At 54.3% G+C, this 16,799-nt stretch overlaps 1 protein-coding gene across 2 annotated transcripts; it reads right to left on the minus strand.

Moving 5' to 3' along the window:
* Positions 1–321: 321 nt before the first annotated feature.
* Positions 322–16,799, minus strand: GDI2 (GDP dissociation inhibitor 2). Of its 2 annotated transcripts, XM_039710123.1 has the most exons (11): positions 16,614–16,799; positions 9,270–9,377; positions 8,605–8,704; positions 7,613–7,747; positions 5,228–5,426; positions 4,862–4,993; positions 4,453–4,552; positions 3,686–3,857; positions 1,605–1,749; positions 1,409–1,463; positions 322–1,328 (listed from the first exon to the last, which is right to left on the minus strand). In XM_039710123.1, exons 1-11 carry the CDS (start codon positions 16,656–16,658, stop codon positions 1,173–1,175), a joined length of 1,347 nt encoding a protein of 448 aa, XP_039566057.1. In that variant the 5' UTR covers positions 16,659–16,799; the 3' UTR covers positions 322–1,172. The 2 variants fall into 2 exon arrangements, with proteins under 2 accessions (XP_039566057.1, XP_039566058.1); XM_039710124.1 differs by lacking the exons at positions 8,605–8,704; positions 9,270–9,377; positions 16,614–16,799 and adding an exon at positions 8,232–8,338.

Genomic DNA, 16,799 nt, shown 5'->3' on the forward strand with positions numbered 1-16,799 from the left:
TGCTCCGAGGCTTTCCCTCAGTTCTCCTGGCACTTGGCACAGCTGTGCCAGCCAGGGATGGGGAAGGATCTCTGGATGGAGGATGGAGAGCAGCCCAAACAGGAATTATTTCCTGCTGCTGTTTCCAGCTGTGGCCCCGGGTGGCTGCAGGAACGGGGGCTGTGCCAGAGCACAGCCTGAGCCACCCCCGCCCTGCCGAACGCAGCCGGAGCAGCACAGCCTGGAAAGAGCCACGGAGACAGGAAATGCAGAGGTGCTGCAGGAGCTCAGCCTGGAGCTGCTGCTCCCGGAACTGAAGTGAATCAGACCAGAGGCCAGGAGTGGTTTCCAGAATTTTGGCTTTACTTCGCAGTACAGAAATCATTTGGAGCCTTCAGGAGACACGAGAAGCACAGGCTCTGTCATGCCGATACCGCAGCGCCGTTTGGTCCATCCGAGAGGCCACCAGGGACAGAAAATACTTCCACATCTTGCCTGCTCTGTAATTTGTTCTCTCAATTTTATTAAGATTAAAACACAAAGGAGCCTGAGGCACAGCTGTGTCCCAACCGATGTAAACGGGTTTAGAAGCTTAAGTGGAGGTTAAGTTCTGTGCCCAGAACGAAGCCAACATTTGCTGCTACAATAGGTGTGGGCTTTGTCCATGATACAACTTTGCCACAGAGTTAAGATTGATGGGAGAGACTTTTAGGGATGCTGTCCACAATAATGGAGTGCTCAGTTTCTATTTTCCTTGTATCAGGTTTGAGTGACATCAGCGTCACATCTACGAGCTCACCAGAAGCACAGGATTGTGAAGGATGTTTTACAAATGATTAAAAAGACAAGGTAAGACACAGCTGTCAATGAGTTATTTCAAATCTGCACCCACGTCTACGTCTGCAAAAATAATAATAATAATAATTACAGTAAGTTCAGTCTGCCTTTCGCTTACGAGGTTAGTCAGGAATATCAGTCAGGAATTTGCCAGATTCTGGACAGCAGCCCTACTAGAATGAAATAATTAACACATGATATCCAAAAAGGGAACATTACCAGTGCAGTACTCTTCAATCTCTCAGAGATGGGATTACAAAAGCAGGCCTTACAATATTGAATTTCGTACAGTGTTCATTAAGTTCCTTATATATTCATATTAGCCGATTTAAACTTCTCCTAATTAGAGACTCTCATTACTGCTGCTCCTCCTCCCCGTAGATGTCGTTCTTCTTGCGTTTCATCTCCTCGAAGTCGAACTCTGATCCCATCATCCTCTTGTAAATATCCTTGATGTCGTCGCACGTCGTCTCGAAGTGGGTGGTGGCGTCGTAGGTGCGCGAGATGAAGATCTGGGAGCAGAAGCAGCGTTGGAGCCCCGAGCTGAGCCTGTCCCCTCCAGCCCAGCCCAGCCCGGCCCTCACTCACTCACCTGGCTCTCGGTGCCCGGGTCGGTCGGTGCAAACAGGTCACTGATGCTCACAAACCTGGACAGGGGACAAAGAGCCTCGGTTTGCTTTGGGTTCAGAGGAGGTTCCACGCAGGGCAGCGCTCGAGGTGCTGAGCAAGCTCAGCCTGAGCAGCCTCCGGTGTCCCAGCAGAGAGGGACAGGGCTGCTGGGGACTCACTTCTGCTCGATGGGCTCCAGGAGGTCCAGGGCTGGCTTGATCTCCTTCTCGGGCTCGGCGGTCTCCACGGTGGTGCTGGCGATGGCGATGTACTTGCCCTGCGCCGCCACGTTGTGAGCGGAGGAGATCATGCACACGTAGATGTCTGGGGGCACAGAACAGCTGCAGCCCAAAACTCCTCGGCTCCATCCCAAAAACCTCCTCAGCTCCAGCCCAAACCTCCTCAGCTCCAGCCCAAACCTCCTCAGCTCTATCGCAAACCACCTCAGCCCCAGCCCAAAACCTCCAGCCCTATCCCAAAAACCTTCTCAGCCTCATTCCAAAACCTTCTCAGCCTCATCCCAAACCTCCTCGGCTCCATCCCAAACCTCCTCAGCTCCAGCCCAAACCTCCTTCAGGCTCATCCCAAAACCTCCTCAGCCCCACCCCAAACCTCCTCAGCCTCATCCCAAAAACTCCTCAGCCTCATCCCAAAACTTCCTCCAGCCTCATCCCACAAACCTCCTCAGCCTCATCCCAAAACCTTCTCCAGCCTCATCCCAAAACCTCCTCGGCCTCATCCCAAACCTCCTCAGCCCTATCCCAAAACCCTCTCCACATCTCTCCCTGCTGCCCTGACACTTGGCATCCCCTGCCTCATTTAGGGAACCTGCAGTGAGTCCCACCCTTGCCCTCCATGCTCTCATCTCCTGGTTGAGCAGCCAGATCCCCAAAATCCAGTTTCCCATGATGGCTCCCAGAATCCCGTGGGACTCCCAGTGCTCTGTTCCTGACGGGCCCTCCTCAGCCCCACCCCAAACCTCCTCAGCCTCATCCCAAACCTCCTCAGCCCTATCCCAAACCTCCTCCAGCCTCATCCCAAAACCTTCTCCAGCAGCTGCAGCCCAAACCTCCTCAGCTCCAGCCCAAAACCTCCTCAGCCCCAGCCCAAACATCCTCAGCTCCAGCCCAAAACCTCCTCAGCTCCATCCCAAACCTCCTCAGCTCCAGCCCAAACCTCCTCAGCTGCAGCCCAAACATCCTCAGCTGTAGCCCAAACATCCTCAGCTCCAGCCCAAAACCTCCTCAGCCCCACCCCAAACCTCCTCAGCCTCATCCCAAAAACTCCTCAGCCTCATCCCAAAACTTCCTCCAGCCTCATCCCACAAACCTCCTCAGCCTCATCCCAAAACCTTCTCCAGCCTCATCCCAAAACCTCCTCGGCCTCATCCCAAACCTCCTCAGCCCTATCCCAAAACCCTCTCCACATCTCTCCCTGCTGCCCTGACACTTGGCATCCCCTGCCTCATTTAGGGAACCTGCAGTGAGTCCCACCCTTGCCCTCCATGCTCTCATCTCCTGGTTGAGCAGCCAGATCCCCAAAATCCAGTTTCCCTCATCCCAAAACCCTCTCCAACCTCATCCCAAACCTCCTCAGCTCCAGCCCAAACCTTCCCCAGCCTCATCCTAAAACCTCCTCAGCCTCATGCCAAACCTCCTCAGCCTCATCCCAAAACCTCCAGCCCTATTCCAAAACCTCCTCAGCCCCAGCCCAAAAACATCCTCAGCTCCATCCCAAACCTCCTCAGCCCTATCCCAAACCTCCTCCAGCCTCATCCCAAAACCTTCTCCAGCCTCATCCCAAAACCTCCTCGGCCTCATCCCAAACCTCCTCAGCCCTATCCCAAAACCCTCTCCACATCTCTCCCTGCTGCCCTGACACTTGGCATCCCCTGCCTCATTTAGGGAACCTGCAGTGAGTCCCACCCTTGCCCTCCATGCTCTCATCTCCTGGTTGAGCAGCCAGATCCCCAAAATCCAGTTTCCCATGATGGCTCCCAGAATCCCGTGGGACTCCCAGTGCTCTGTTCCTGACGGGCAGCTCCTCCCCCGGCCCTCCCCCACCTCCCCCAGTCTGGGGCACTTCCTGCCGCAGGTTCCTCACCAGGTTTTCCCCTCAGGCTCCTCCCAGCTCCCCTGACTGCTGGGAGCTGCACTGGGCCCTGCCAGCCCCGGAGCAGGGCACGAGGTGTCCGTGTCCCCGTGTCCCGAGCTGCCCTGCAGACAGGCTGGAGCAGGCCCTGCCTCACCCCTGCACACACCTGATTTCCGGTTGACCTGGTTCTGTGGAATGATGATCTGGCACGAGTTGGCATCGTTTGTGTTCTTGATGGGGTGGCTCAGGATGCAGATGACCCGGATCACCTGGCCCACCTTTGTCACGCGGTCTGACACGTAGCTGGGGTCGCAGATGAGCTGTTTGCAGCGAGCCACCTGAGCAGCAACGTGGGAACAGCACCCAGTCACATCAGAAATGGCTTCTCCAGTAATAATTTACTGCTTGATCAATCTGCAGGCTGCACAGACCTTGGTCTCTAGCATGGATTGTCACCTCTGTTCCCGGCCAGGACACGTCATTCCCACCCCAAGGGACACGTTATCCCACCAGCAAGTGCTCGACTGTGCCATCAGTGCCCACTCCAATCAGGAGCACCCTCAGAGCTCCCAAGCTGGCAGCATTCCCAGTTCCATCCAGCCAGGTGGTGGAGGAGCTGCAGGAAGGGCACGTGCCAGCTGTCAGAGGGCAGAGCTGGCTCTGAGCTGGACACAAGGAGCAGCTCCCTGCCTCAATTATTCACTGCCAGCCCATGCAGACTTCACCCCAGCTCCTGGAGCAGGGATGCTGGGGACTCGCCATCAGGACACTGTGCCTTCAGCAAGCAAGGACATTGTGCCTTCAACAGCCCCAGCCCAGCACGTTTGGCCCTTGGGCTTAAAAAAGGGTTTTCTCTGTGTTTGTTGTGATCACACCCCAGAGGTGTGAGCTCTGAGGGGCAGATGTGGGGAGGGGGCAGGGAAGGGTCCGTACCTCCCCCTCAGACTTGACCCCGACCACTTTGCCGTTCTCTATGACGATCTCCTCGATGGGCTTGTTGAGCATGTAGGTGCCTCCATAGATTGCACTGAGCCTGCAACAGCAAAATCCCTTCAGCACCTCCACTTGAACAGCCCTTGCAGCCCCCAGGTCTGCTCCTCTTGGATAAACCCTCCTCAGACTTAAACCTCCTCAAATCCTCTGCTTAAACACAAGGGATAAACACTCTGCCAAGAGCATCGCTGAGCAAACCCAGAGGTGAGCAAGCCCCCAAAGAAATAATCTCACGAGGAGGAACCACCTCTTAATTAAGTCAAAGAACCATTAAGGACCACACTGTGGAAGCTCAAGCAGTGACTCCAACCCCACAGGAGGGAACCCGGAGTGAAAGCCAAGTGCTCACCTTGCAAAGCCCTGGGGCAGCTCTCCAAGGCCATAGAGGGGGTACAGGTAGGGGCTCTTCCCGTACCGAGCCAGGGACTCGCTGTACAGCTTAATCCTGTTGATTGTTTCTTGGCAGGGTTGGTCTAGATAGCTGGGAAGGACAGGAACACCACTTGGGATGCTTCCCAAAGCAGCACTTCCAGCAGAATACACCCACACAGCAAAACACTGACTTGCCATGATGATTCCTTCCCCACCCTCCAGCTGCTGCTGGCAGTGCTTCCCTGAGAGTTCCCTTTAAGGAACCCTCCAGGTTTAAAATAACCAATCCCATCCCAACCCCAAATCCTGGGATTTGGGAGAGCAGCTCCCCGCCCCCACTTACTCATCAGTCCTGTAGAGAGCGAGGGCATGGCCTGTGAAGTCAATGACATCTTGGCCCAGGTCAAACTTCTTGTACACGTCCCTCATGGTGGTTTTCTTGGGATCCACGCCCTCGAAGGTCCGCGGGTCGTTCTCGTCAAAGTTGGCCACGTACACCAGGAACTTCCTGAAGCGGCGCTTCTCGAACAAACCCATCAAACCTAAAACCAGGGGGGGAGAAGTCAGAGCCAGGGGCTGAGAATTCAGAACCAGGGGTTTGTGAGAATTCAGAACTGGGGTTTGTGAGAATTCAGAGCCAGGGGCTGAGAACTCAGAACTGGGGTTTGTGATATTTCAGAACTGGGGTTTGTGAGAATTCAGAGCCAGGGGCTGTGAGAATTCAGAACCAGGGGTGAGAACTCATATCCTCAGTGACTTTTGTGGCTTTTCCATTACCAGCAGTGGGTGAGAACCCCTGAGTGTTCAAACAAGGAATGGTTTGGGTTGGAAGGGACCTTAAAGTCCTTAGTTCCACGCCTATGGCAGGGACACCTCCACTGTCCCAGGTTGCTCCAAGCCCTGTCCAGCCTGGCCTTGGGCACTGCCAGGGATCCAGGGGCAGCCACAGCTGCTCTGGGAATTCCATTCCAGCTCCTCCCCACTGTCCCAGCCAGGAATTCCTTCCCAAGATCCTGTGTAACCCTGCCCTCCTTCAGCCTAAGGCCATTGCCCTTTGTCCTGCCCCTCAAACCCCAAACATGAGGCTGGACAAGGCACCATTTCTGCACTTGAATTCTCCACAAATTACAGAAGCAAGACTGAAAACAGGGCAGAGGCAGCACCTCCACTCCTGGATGAGTGTCTTGGAAACCACAAGGAGACATGGCCAGACAGAAGGGATTCCCGATTCCTTCAGCAAACAGGAATATCTGCCATGAGGAAGGCTCAGACCTACAGACTGGGGGCCTTAACTGAAGGAGTCACTTTATCAGAAGATTTTTCAGAGGTGCTGCTGAACACATCCCACGTCTGGAGCTCATGGAATGCCCTCCAGATCCTAATGGATTTCTTCACCACACTGTTATTAGCTTTATTTGAGGAGTGAAACCTAAGAGGGCAACAATTAAGGTCTGAGGTGCCACACGTTGCAATTAGTCATTCCAATTTGCCTGCAATGTTCTTCACACACACAATCCCAGCAAGGATATGACATCAAATATTTATGGCAGAGCTGGGAGCACGAGCCCCAGTGGAACCTCCTGCCAGGCTCTCAGCAGAATCCCACTGAACAGGCAGCTTGGAGGCTCCAAGAAAACAGGGCTCAGCAAACCCAAGGCTCACACTGCAAGGGGTGTTCAAAGTCAAAGAGGTGCAGGAGAACCCTGAGAGAACCCCTGAGTGTTCAAAACAGGAATGGTTTGGGTTGGAAGGGACCTTAAATGTCCTTAGTTCCACCCCGATGGCAGGGACACCTCCACTGTCCCAGGTTGCTCCAAGCCCTGTCCAGCCTGGCCTTGGGCACTGCCAGGGATCCAGGGGCAGCCACAGCTGCTCTGGGAATTCCATTCCAGCTCCTCCCCACTGTCCCAGCCAGGAATTCCTTCCCAAGATCCTGTGTAACCCTGCCCTCCTTCAGCCTAAGGCCATTGCCCTTTGTCCTGCCCCTCAAACCCCAAACATGAGGCTGGACAAGGCACCATTTCTGCACTTGAATTCTCCACAAATTACAGAAGCAAGACTGAAAACAGGGCAGAGGCAGCACCTCCACTCCTGGATGAGTGTCTTGGAAACCACAAGGAGACATGGCCAGACAGAAGGGATTCCCGATTCCTTCAGCTGATTCCTTCAGCAAACATGAGGAAGGCTCAGACCTACAGACTGGGGGCCTTAACTGAAGGAGTCACTTTATCAGAAGATTTTTCAGAGGTGCTGCTGAACACATCCCACGTCTGGAGCTCATGGAATGCCCTCCAGATCCTAATGGATTTCTTCACCACACTGTTATTAGCTTTATTTGAGGAGTGAAACCTAAGAGGGCAACAATTAAGGTCTGAGGTGCCACACGTTGCAATTAGTCATTCCAATTTGCCTGCAATGTTCTTCACACACACAATCCCAGCAAGGATATGACATCAAATATTTATGGCAGAGCTGTGGAACCTCCTGAGGAAGGAAAACACTGCCAGGTTCTCAGCAGAATCCCACTGAACAGGCAGCTTGGAGGCTCCAAGAAAACAGGGCTCAGCAAACCCAAGGCTCACACTGCAAGGGGTGTTCAAAGTCAAAGAGGTGCAGGAGAACCCTGAGGATGTTCCTTAACACATGAGGAGCATCAAGAATATCCCAAGGGATGGGTGTGCCTCTGTTTAGGGGATTCAGAGGGAACAGAAAAGGTGCAGCTACTCACTGGAGGCCAAAGCTTCTGCCTCAGTGGAAGGAACTTTGTAGATCTTTCCTCCCTTGTAGACGAAGCTGCCCTCGATCACCTTGAAGTCCAAGTAACGAGTGACTTCTGTGTAGAGCAGCATCTTCACCAACTGACCTGCAGGGGGTTTGGCACAGTCAAACACTGCCACAGCTCCCGAGGCAACAAACCCAAACCCTGCTCAATTCCCCCTGCAGGCTGAAGATAGGCTGGGACTAAAGCACCCAAGCCTTGGCTGGGATCGATCACTTGTTCCACTGCAGCAGCCCTGAGCCAGGCACTGCCCAATCCATCATCCATCCATCCATCCATCCATCCATCCATCCATCCATCATCCATCCATCCATCCATCCATCCATCCATCCCTCATCCATCCATCATCCATCCATCCCTCCAGGCCCTGGTGCTCCAGGATGAATTCCAGCAGCAGGAGCTGGGTTTAGGCAGAGGGAGCTGGCCCTGCACTGGCAGGGGTTTGCTCAGGACCAGCCCAGTACTGCAGCACATGGATTCAAGGATGGGATTACAAGGAATGACAGTGCCTGTGCTATTCCAGCACCAGCAGCAGCCCAAGGAACACCTGGGAGCTCAGACCACTCACCATTAGCCATGAGGAATTTTGGAATGAGGTCCACGTTCCAGTCTCTTCCCCGCCCCATAGATTCTGGGGGAGTTCCCGGGAGATTAAACCTTTTGTAGAGCTTTGGAGAGAGAATACAGAACTTATTATAGGCCAGGAAATCTGTCTGGGTGTCATTTCTCCCACACATGGACACACTTTCCACGCCCACAGCTCCAGGCTGAACACAAGCTCTTCAGAGCCAGCTCAGAGGGAGCTGGCCCTGCACTGGCAGGGGTTTGCTCAGGACCAGCCCAGTACTGCATCAAGGATGGGATTACAAGGAATGGCAGTGCCTGTGCTATTCCAGCACCAGCAGCAGCCCAAGGAACACCTGGGAGCTCAGACCACTCACCATTAGCCATGAGGAATTTTGGAATGAGGTCCACGTTCCAGTCTCTTCCCCGCCCCATAGATTCTGGGGGAGTTCCCGGGAGATTAAACCTTTTGTAGAGCTTTGGAGAGAGAATACAGAACTTATTATAGGCCAGGAAATCTGTCTGGGTGTCATTTCTCCCACACATGGACACACTTTCCACGCCCACAGCTCCAGGCTGAACACAAGCTCTTCAGAGCCAGCTTCTGGCTGCAGTTTCAGCTCCAATTTGAGTGTGGAACACACAAACACATCCAGTGAGTTGTTACAGTAAGAAGCAGGCAGTGTAATTCTGCTCATCCAGGCTTTGGGAATTCATGGAGCTGATCAACTGTTTAATATGGCATTTCTTAGTCCAATTTACAATTTAGCTGAAGAGTTTCAACACCCAGCTGTAACAGCTCTGGAATGCTCCGTGCTCGGATTTGCTCAGATTCCAATTGGGAATTACAGCAAACAAGCACAACCCACCAACTCCAAACACCCCACACTGGCCTCTTCCCCACTGTTACCTGCTGAGGAAATGCCATAAAACTTCCTTACTCAAAGGAAACCCTCAGAGTCGTTCACTGGAAGCCAGCCCAAGGCTAAGTGGGAATAAATCCCCTTTCTGGACACCAGGACGGGTGTCTCCCCACACTTACATCTTCCAGGGGTGTAATGGAAGCACTTTCCCCTCCATAGTAAGAGTTCCGATCCATGTGAAGGACTTTCTTTCCATTCACTGACATAATCCCAGAGAGGATGCATTCCTGCAGCAAGGAAAGGATGCAAGGGACAGGTCAGCTGCACTGGAGCCTCCTCCTTCCTGTTTTTCCTCAGAGCATGTTCAGACAGCTCCACTGCAGCTGCACAGCAAACAAGCACAGCAGCTGCTTCATCCCAGAATTCAGGGATGGCAGATTAACCTGTTAATAAATTTATTGTCTGCTCTGGGCAAGCCAAGCAAAGGGTTACAGACTGTGTGTAGGTTGGATCCCTGCACAACCACCACCTATCAGGGCTTCCCAGAGGAATTTCTTGGGAATTCCATGCACTGGAGCCAAAGGAAAATCTGTCCTCTAAGGCACCAGCTATCAGTTTAAGGATGTGCACAGAGTGGCAGCAGGAGAATGAAATCTTACCTGGACTTCAATCAGTCTCCTCAGAGCTTCAATTATTAATATCTGCCACACTGGGACACTCAGGATAATGAACAGCCTCTCTCAGAGAGCAGCATGAAGAATAAATGAAGGCATTTGTGTGCTTTATCAGCCCAGCTTTGCTCTGCTTGCTCTGTGCCCACTGAGGAGCAGCAGATCAGCTGTGTGTGACTGCAGCTCCACACAGAGCACACACGGGCTGCAGAACCAGCTCAGGCCTTGCACAACTAAATCCCCGTTAAAACAGGACTCTGCACCAGCACTGCCATTCCCCAGCCACAGAGCTTAACAAAACCTGCAATGTTTGTGTGCTCAGCACAGCTTATCTGGGAGGTTTTACTGAGCTTGCTCTGCCTCAGCTCCGCCCAGCAGCAGAGTTCTGGCTGCAGCTGAGCTCCCATTCATCACCACGAGCTCTCTGGTAGGTCCTGCCACATCTCGTGTGATGGGTGAGGCTTCTTGGAGGGGGTTTGGAGCAACCTGCTCCAGGAAAAGGTGTCCCAGTCGTGGCAGGATGGTTTGTAAGGTCCTCTCCACCCAAACCAAAGCTTTCACTCAGTTTGAAACCCTCATCCAGCTGCTGGGAGATGCCACCACTGCACATGTGACAGGATTCCTGCAGGCAGGCTGGCCCTCCTGCAGGGCTCTGTGTCTCCAGGAGATCCTTCCTGTTTACTGCACAACACCTCAGGCAGGACTCTCCTCCTGGGCCGCTTCCCCCTCCCGTGGAGCGCAGGAGGTTCATTTCCAGCTCCAGACTGACCAGTGCAGCTGTCAGCAGGAAAACCACAAACACCAGGAGTTTCCCACTGTGGATTGCTTGTGTAAATCCTGACTCCAGTCAATCCTCGCTGCAAAGGAAGCTGTAACATCAACTTCCCAGCCACAGCAGCTCTCAGGGGTTGTTTTGTTCTAAGGTCAGACATCTGCAGGTGCAGGGGTGGCTGGCAGGGATCGCTGGCTGAGGAGTTGCTGTGCTGGTGCTTCCAGGTGGCAATGGAAAAACCTTCTCTGCTGGGCACTGCTGGCCAGTCTGTCACCCACCAGGGTGTCACAAAATCCAGCCAAGGATCTGAGGAGCAAAGCTGGAGCTGCCTCACGCACAGCAAGGACGCTCTGAATTCAATCCCTGAAGTCATGGAAGATTTCCAGCACGGTGCCCACAAGGCTTCATGATCACCACGTGGACTGTGAGTACTGAGCCACAGTGCTCGCCACAAAAGCTCTCCATGACCCATCAGCTGCTCCTTCCACTCTACCATCCTTCCAAGGATCCTACAAGGTCCCTCCTTTTTCCCCCACAGGCTGGAGCAAGCAGAGATCCTCCCAGCAGGTACAGCTGCACCAAACTCCATGTGAAACCATTACTCAAGGCCTACAACGCTGAGTAACCACAGGAGTAAAAGTGTCTACAGCGTTAATGGTTAACCACACCCAAGGCAGGACTGTCACACCAAGGGCCTCATCCCCAAGCAGTTACACTCACAGAGCTCTGTGGCTGGACTCCTTGCTCTGCCCTGTGATTTATCCCCCTGGAACATCTCCCAAAACCCTGCCTCACCAGCTCTGCCAGATGGTGGCACAGGACTGCAAGTGTCCACGCTGGAGCTGAGCCACAAGGAAGCCAATAAAGGATTTCACAACTAAGTAAGCACCAAAAGGAGCTCCAGTAAAAGCTGCACAAGCCACATCCAGTGGTCTGGATGTCAGCTGATTTCAGTCACCCACTTAACCTCAAAGCATTCCTTGCTCTGTCTTCCCAGAAGAGGGAGTGTGTATCCCTTCTTCACTCCAAGGGATACTGGTAATCCAAATTACCAGCAGCCCTTGCAGTGAATTTGGGCACCAGCAAAGACACAAGAGGCCTTAAGTGCCTCTCCACTCTTCTTTCACACGCACTGAACACCTGTGGGACTGAGGTGGAGCTGTTTCACTGCTGTTTAACCCCGGGCTCACTGAACACTGAAATCCTGCACAGCCCTTTGAGGCCACTTCCCCCTGCAGCCGTGAGGGCCACCAAGCACCCGGGCTGCACAATGGATTTATGCTCCCAGCTCAGCAATTCCTCTGGATGCCGTGCTGGCTGCGGGACCAGGAACCGCTTGATGTGTGACGCTGTCATCTGGGTCAGGGAGCGAGGAAAACAAACGGCCTGTGCTGATAAGGGCAGGGCTGGGGAGAGTTTAGAGTGCAAATAAAAAGGGGAAGCGTCACAGTTCAAATCTGTGCATTTCTTGCTGTTTTATAAACGTCGCCACCACCAAACAGGAACAGGGAGCAGCTGCTGACAGCAGCAGCAGGACACTGCAGGGAGAGCTCCGGGTATCCAGATCCGACAGAATCCATGCAAATTGCAGGCACGCTGCTACTACAATGCTCTGCCTCAGCCAGTTCAGGTTCCGAGCTCCCAGGAGCTCACTGTGCTGCTGAATGAACATCTGAGCACCTTGCTGCAAATGGCCAGGCAAGCAGGGAGAAACCAGCCTATCTTCAGGACAGCACATCCACTGGGAGTCCATGGAAATAAAAATAAGGAGTAACTTGGAGGTATTGGTGCTTCCATGCTTGCTCAAGGCCACCAGCTCCTCTCTGGAGCGCAGGAGCTGGTCACGACCAGACCTTGTGCGTGCAGAGGCCTTGAGGAATGGAGGGAAGCAAGGAGGTGTCCGTGGATTTTCTCCAAGTAGGGCAGCAGTTCAGAAAGGCTCAGACAGCCCGGTGGGAAGTCGAGCCAGCGGCGCTCCTGTAACGGCGCCGAGGGGAGGATTGGGCACTGAGCACTGAGCAAAATCCCTCCGGCGGAGGGAACGGGCTCTGGCACCGCCAGGCTCTTTCTTTGAAAGGCAGGGCTTGCTGTGGCCAGAGGGTCACACAGTGCTGGGCTTGGAAGATCTGGAGATCCTTGCTCCAACCCAGGCAGGGTCACCTGGAGCAGTGCACAGGCAATTCCACCCCTCACTGCCTGACCCAAAGCTCTGCTCATCCTGCAACTGCCAAAGCAACTCCTCACTGCACTGCAATGATGCCCTCTGCTACATGCAAAGGACAGACTCCAGCTTTCCCTATCAAAGGGAAGAAGCTTTTTCCTCCTAAGCCATCCTCCACTTCAAAGGAAGAGCTTGAAAGGAATGAAAACAACTGGGCAAGTTGTGTGTCCCCTGCAGCAAAGCTCCCACATGGTCCTCACAGTCACTCTGAGGCTCTTCAGCCCATGAGGCCATGGTTAAATATATCCTGAATCAGTGACTTTGGCTCCTCTGCTCCTACAGAAAGTGAATCTGTATCTTTGGGATGCATTTGAGTAGCTTTAACATGGGGAGGCAGCTGGCAGGTAAGAAGCTTAGCTCAGCCTGCAAAAAGTGAAACCTCAGCAGGAACAGAGAGCATTCACCTACTGGGGCTCAACTGGAGGCTTCAATTATCCCCAAAATTTATGGAAAATAACTTTAGAGAAGCAGGGAAGGCAGATAACAGAGCCTGTCACCAGGCACAACATCCCACTCTGAAATAACCCAGCGAGGAAGTACCGAGCCACTCCCACAGCAGAGAGGTGGAAATTACAGAGAGCTGGGAAATTCCGGTGCACTGAAAAGAGAGGGGTGGAAATCCAGCCACGAGGAGCTCTCCAGCCTGTGACCACTGCACAGATTAAAAACGAGTCTGTGCAGTAGGGCTGCAGGAAGATGATCCCTAATCTGCCACACACCACGCACACGGAAAGCCTAAGACAAGGCACTTAAAGCTATTAAAGCTCCTGCACCCTGGAGAAGCCATTCCCACCAGGAATGAGGCAGCTGGAAGATCTACCAGCTCTCATGCAGCCCCTGGTGGGTCTGGCACCGCACACTGATCCGTGCAGGAGCCACGGAGCCCACTACAGCTGGTGGAAATCTGAGGGATTGTATCAGCAGCAATTCAGGATTTATTTTTCCCCACAGGGCTAAGACACACTGCAATGGGGTCTCTGATTAGCACACAGAAGGGAAAAGCTGAAATAGTTTGAGTGCCAGTAATCCCGGTCCTCAAGCTGCCTTCAGTCCTTCATGAGTGCTGAGGAAGAGATTAACACCTGAAATGTTCATGTTGCACTTCCAGATCCATCCCAGTGGAATTTACACGTGCACTCACTGGCCCCACGGACCCAGCCAGAACGACCACTACAATGGATGCATTTGTGCTCTTTACAAAGCCTCCAACAGCTCATTCTTCCTCTTTAAACCAACAACTGAACTTTCCCTTTGGAAAAAGAAAAAAACCCCTTCAGATCAGCAGCAGAGACACAACCTCAGAGCTACAACAGGGGCCTGAGGGGCTCCAGCAGTGGCATCCAGCCCAGCCTGAAGGAAAGGGTGGTTGCAAACACCACCAGAACCTCAGGGACAGCTCCTTTGGAAAAGGAAAGGAACAACTGGATGTGTTTCCAGCTCCTTCTCCTCACGTACCACAGGTACCAGGCTCCTTTTCCACTGGTACCAAAGCTGGAGGAGCAACCTTCAAGCTTCACCTGAGAGCAGGAGAGTCCTTCAGCCCAGCTGATCCAGCTCTACTCAGCCACAATGGCTGAGCCAACACCAGGAATTCCAGGATGGCTGCACCAGCACCTCTGGTTTCCATTCCTTTCCACATGAGCTGCTCAAGACAAGACGAAGTCCGTCCTAATTGGTATTTCAGAGGCACAGCCAGCACACCAGAAGCAAAATACGAGCTCCTGCATATTCCCAGGCTCTGGAGTTTGGTCAGCACACCTTAAAACACGGCCCTAATTTATTCCTTTTAACTCAACCGCTGCTCATTAGCAGGAGCTTGTCTTAAAAGTGATTTCACAAGAGGCCTTTTGTCAAATTTACACTGGCATTTGTCAGTTTGAGATTAAGCCCTGCGTTCACCAACTTGATACCCCGCTCACACTAAAGCATAAATTAACATTTTAATGGAGCTCCGATCTATTGGAGGCCCCTCCACTACAAGCTCATTATATTTCACCTCCCCAAAAGTCCCTTTCCCTGCTTTGCTGAGCCAGGGACAGGCTTCAGGACAGACTCCAGCTTTCCCTATCAAAGGGAAGAAGCTTTTTCCTGCTAAGCCATTCCTCCACCTCAAAGGAAGAGCTTGAAAGGAATGAAAGCAATGGGGAAAGTTGGGTGTCCCCCGAGCAGACGCTCCCACACCTGCCACATTTCCTTTGTGCCACATTCCAGGTGTGTTACCCTTCTCCCCAAACCCAAAAGAGGGGGATGACAATCCAGCTGGGGCCCTGTGTCAGCACCCCACCAATCACAGCACCCAAACCACGGGGGGAAATCCGTGGATTTCAATTTAATCCCCATCCCCAGGGAAAGTGGGGGAAATCCCTCTCGGGCCAACCCCAAAGAGAAACCTTTGTCCAGCCACCTTTCCCCACCGAGAGGAGGGAACAAAAGCAGGAAAGGCCAGCTGCACAAGGAGGAAAACCTCTCCACCATGTTGGATTTTCTTCCCCCCTTCTCCAAACAATGCCTCGCGTTTGTAACCTGCAATCCGCCCTCCCGTGGCATCTCCCGGCCCCCAGGGATGCAGGAACCGGGAGAAATCCTCCCGCAAACCTCGGGGGCAGCGGCACTGCCATGTTTTTTCCCCCAGGGCTGCCTGCAGCGCGGCTGCATCCTCCACAATAGGACAAAGCCCCACCGCGGCTCGTCTCCCTCCCTCCGCCGCACCCCCAGCAGCTGTCAGCTCTCCTTAGGGATCACCGGGATGCAGCCACATCGCAGGAAAGGGTTGGGGTTTTTTTTTTGGAGGGGGGAATAAGGGAAATTTGACAGGCTCGCCAGCCTCCCATCCCCCTCCTGCTGCAGTCAGGGCTGGATGGAGCCGAAGGCTGCAAAGGCGGAGCGGGGATGGGGATGGAGAGGGGGGGGATCACCACGGCTGCCTCCACCCTGCACGGACCTGCAGCCACGCTGGGTCTGTGGGGGAGCGGGGGAAGGGATGTGTGAACGGAAAAAAATAAGGTAGTAATTTAAAAAATAAATAAAAGGCAATAAATGCCCGTCGGCGTTTTATTGTCCGAGTCTCCCCACGCCCTCCCTCCGCAAAACAACCGCATTTCCTGGGGCCCCCTGGGAACGGCGGGGAGCGGCCACGGGGGTTTATCCAAACGCGGGGAGCTGTTGTAAAATATACACAAAAATCATATAAAAACCCCACCCGGGGGTCCAGTTAGGGATGGGGAGAAGGATCCCGGGCGGGGATGGGGCTGGAGCTGCGGGGTGCAGCGGGAATTAATGATGGGGAAATGAGCCAGGGGTCCCCCGGGGGTGGGGGGGTCACACATACCGAACCCCGGGGTAATGCTGAGGGGCGGAGGGAGATGAATGGGAAAGGAGCCAGGGTGGGGGTGGGAATGAAGCCGAGGGGGTGCTGTGGTAATTAATGATGAGGGAGAGCACCCAGGGGGTCCTGCAGGGGGTCACATACACCAGACCCCCGGTAATAATGGGGAGGGGGACGGGGGGAAGCACCCAGACAGAGCCAGGGGGGGTACGATGGACAGGTGACAGGTGAAGAAAGCAACCTGAATGGGGCGAGTGGGGTGAGAATCAGGTGAGAGCCTGGGGAGGGGACCGCACAGCCTGGGGGAGGGGATAGAGACCCGAGCGCCCGAGGCGGGGGGGCTCAAACACAGCCCGGAGGGGAGGATCAGATGATACACGGGCAAAGGACAGCGGCGCCGGGCTGGGTGAGAGATGGGGAAGGGGGTCAGCCGCAGGAGCCGGGGGATGGCGGAGGGGGGGCGGCGGGGCGGGGCAGGGCGGCGGCCGCCCGCAGCAGGCCCGAGGCGCGAGCGGGGCGGCGGCTGCTCCTCACCGTGAGGCCGGTGCCCAGCACGATCACGTCGTACTCCTCATTCATGGCGGCGCGCGGTGTCTCGGGGGTCTCTCGGCCGGGGCTGAGCGGAACCGGGCGCTACGCGGGGGCCGCGGGAGCGCGAGAAAATGGAGCCGCCGCCGTGAGGGGACCGCGCCGGGAGGGGCGGGGCCGGGCCGCCTGCGC

Source organism: Passer montanus, unplaced genomic scaffold (genome assembly GCF_014805655.1).
Source record: "Passer montanus isolate IOZ18808 unplaced genomic scaffold, ASM1480565v1 scaffold223, whole genome shotgun sequence".
NCBI lineage: Eukaryota > Metazoa > Chordata > Aves > Passeriformes > Passeridae > Passer > Passer montanus.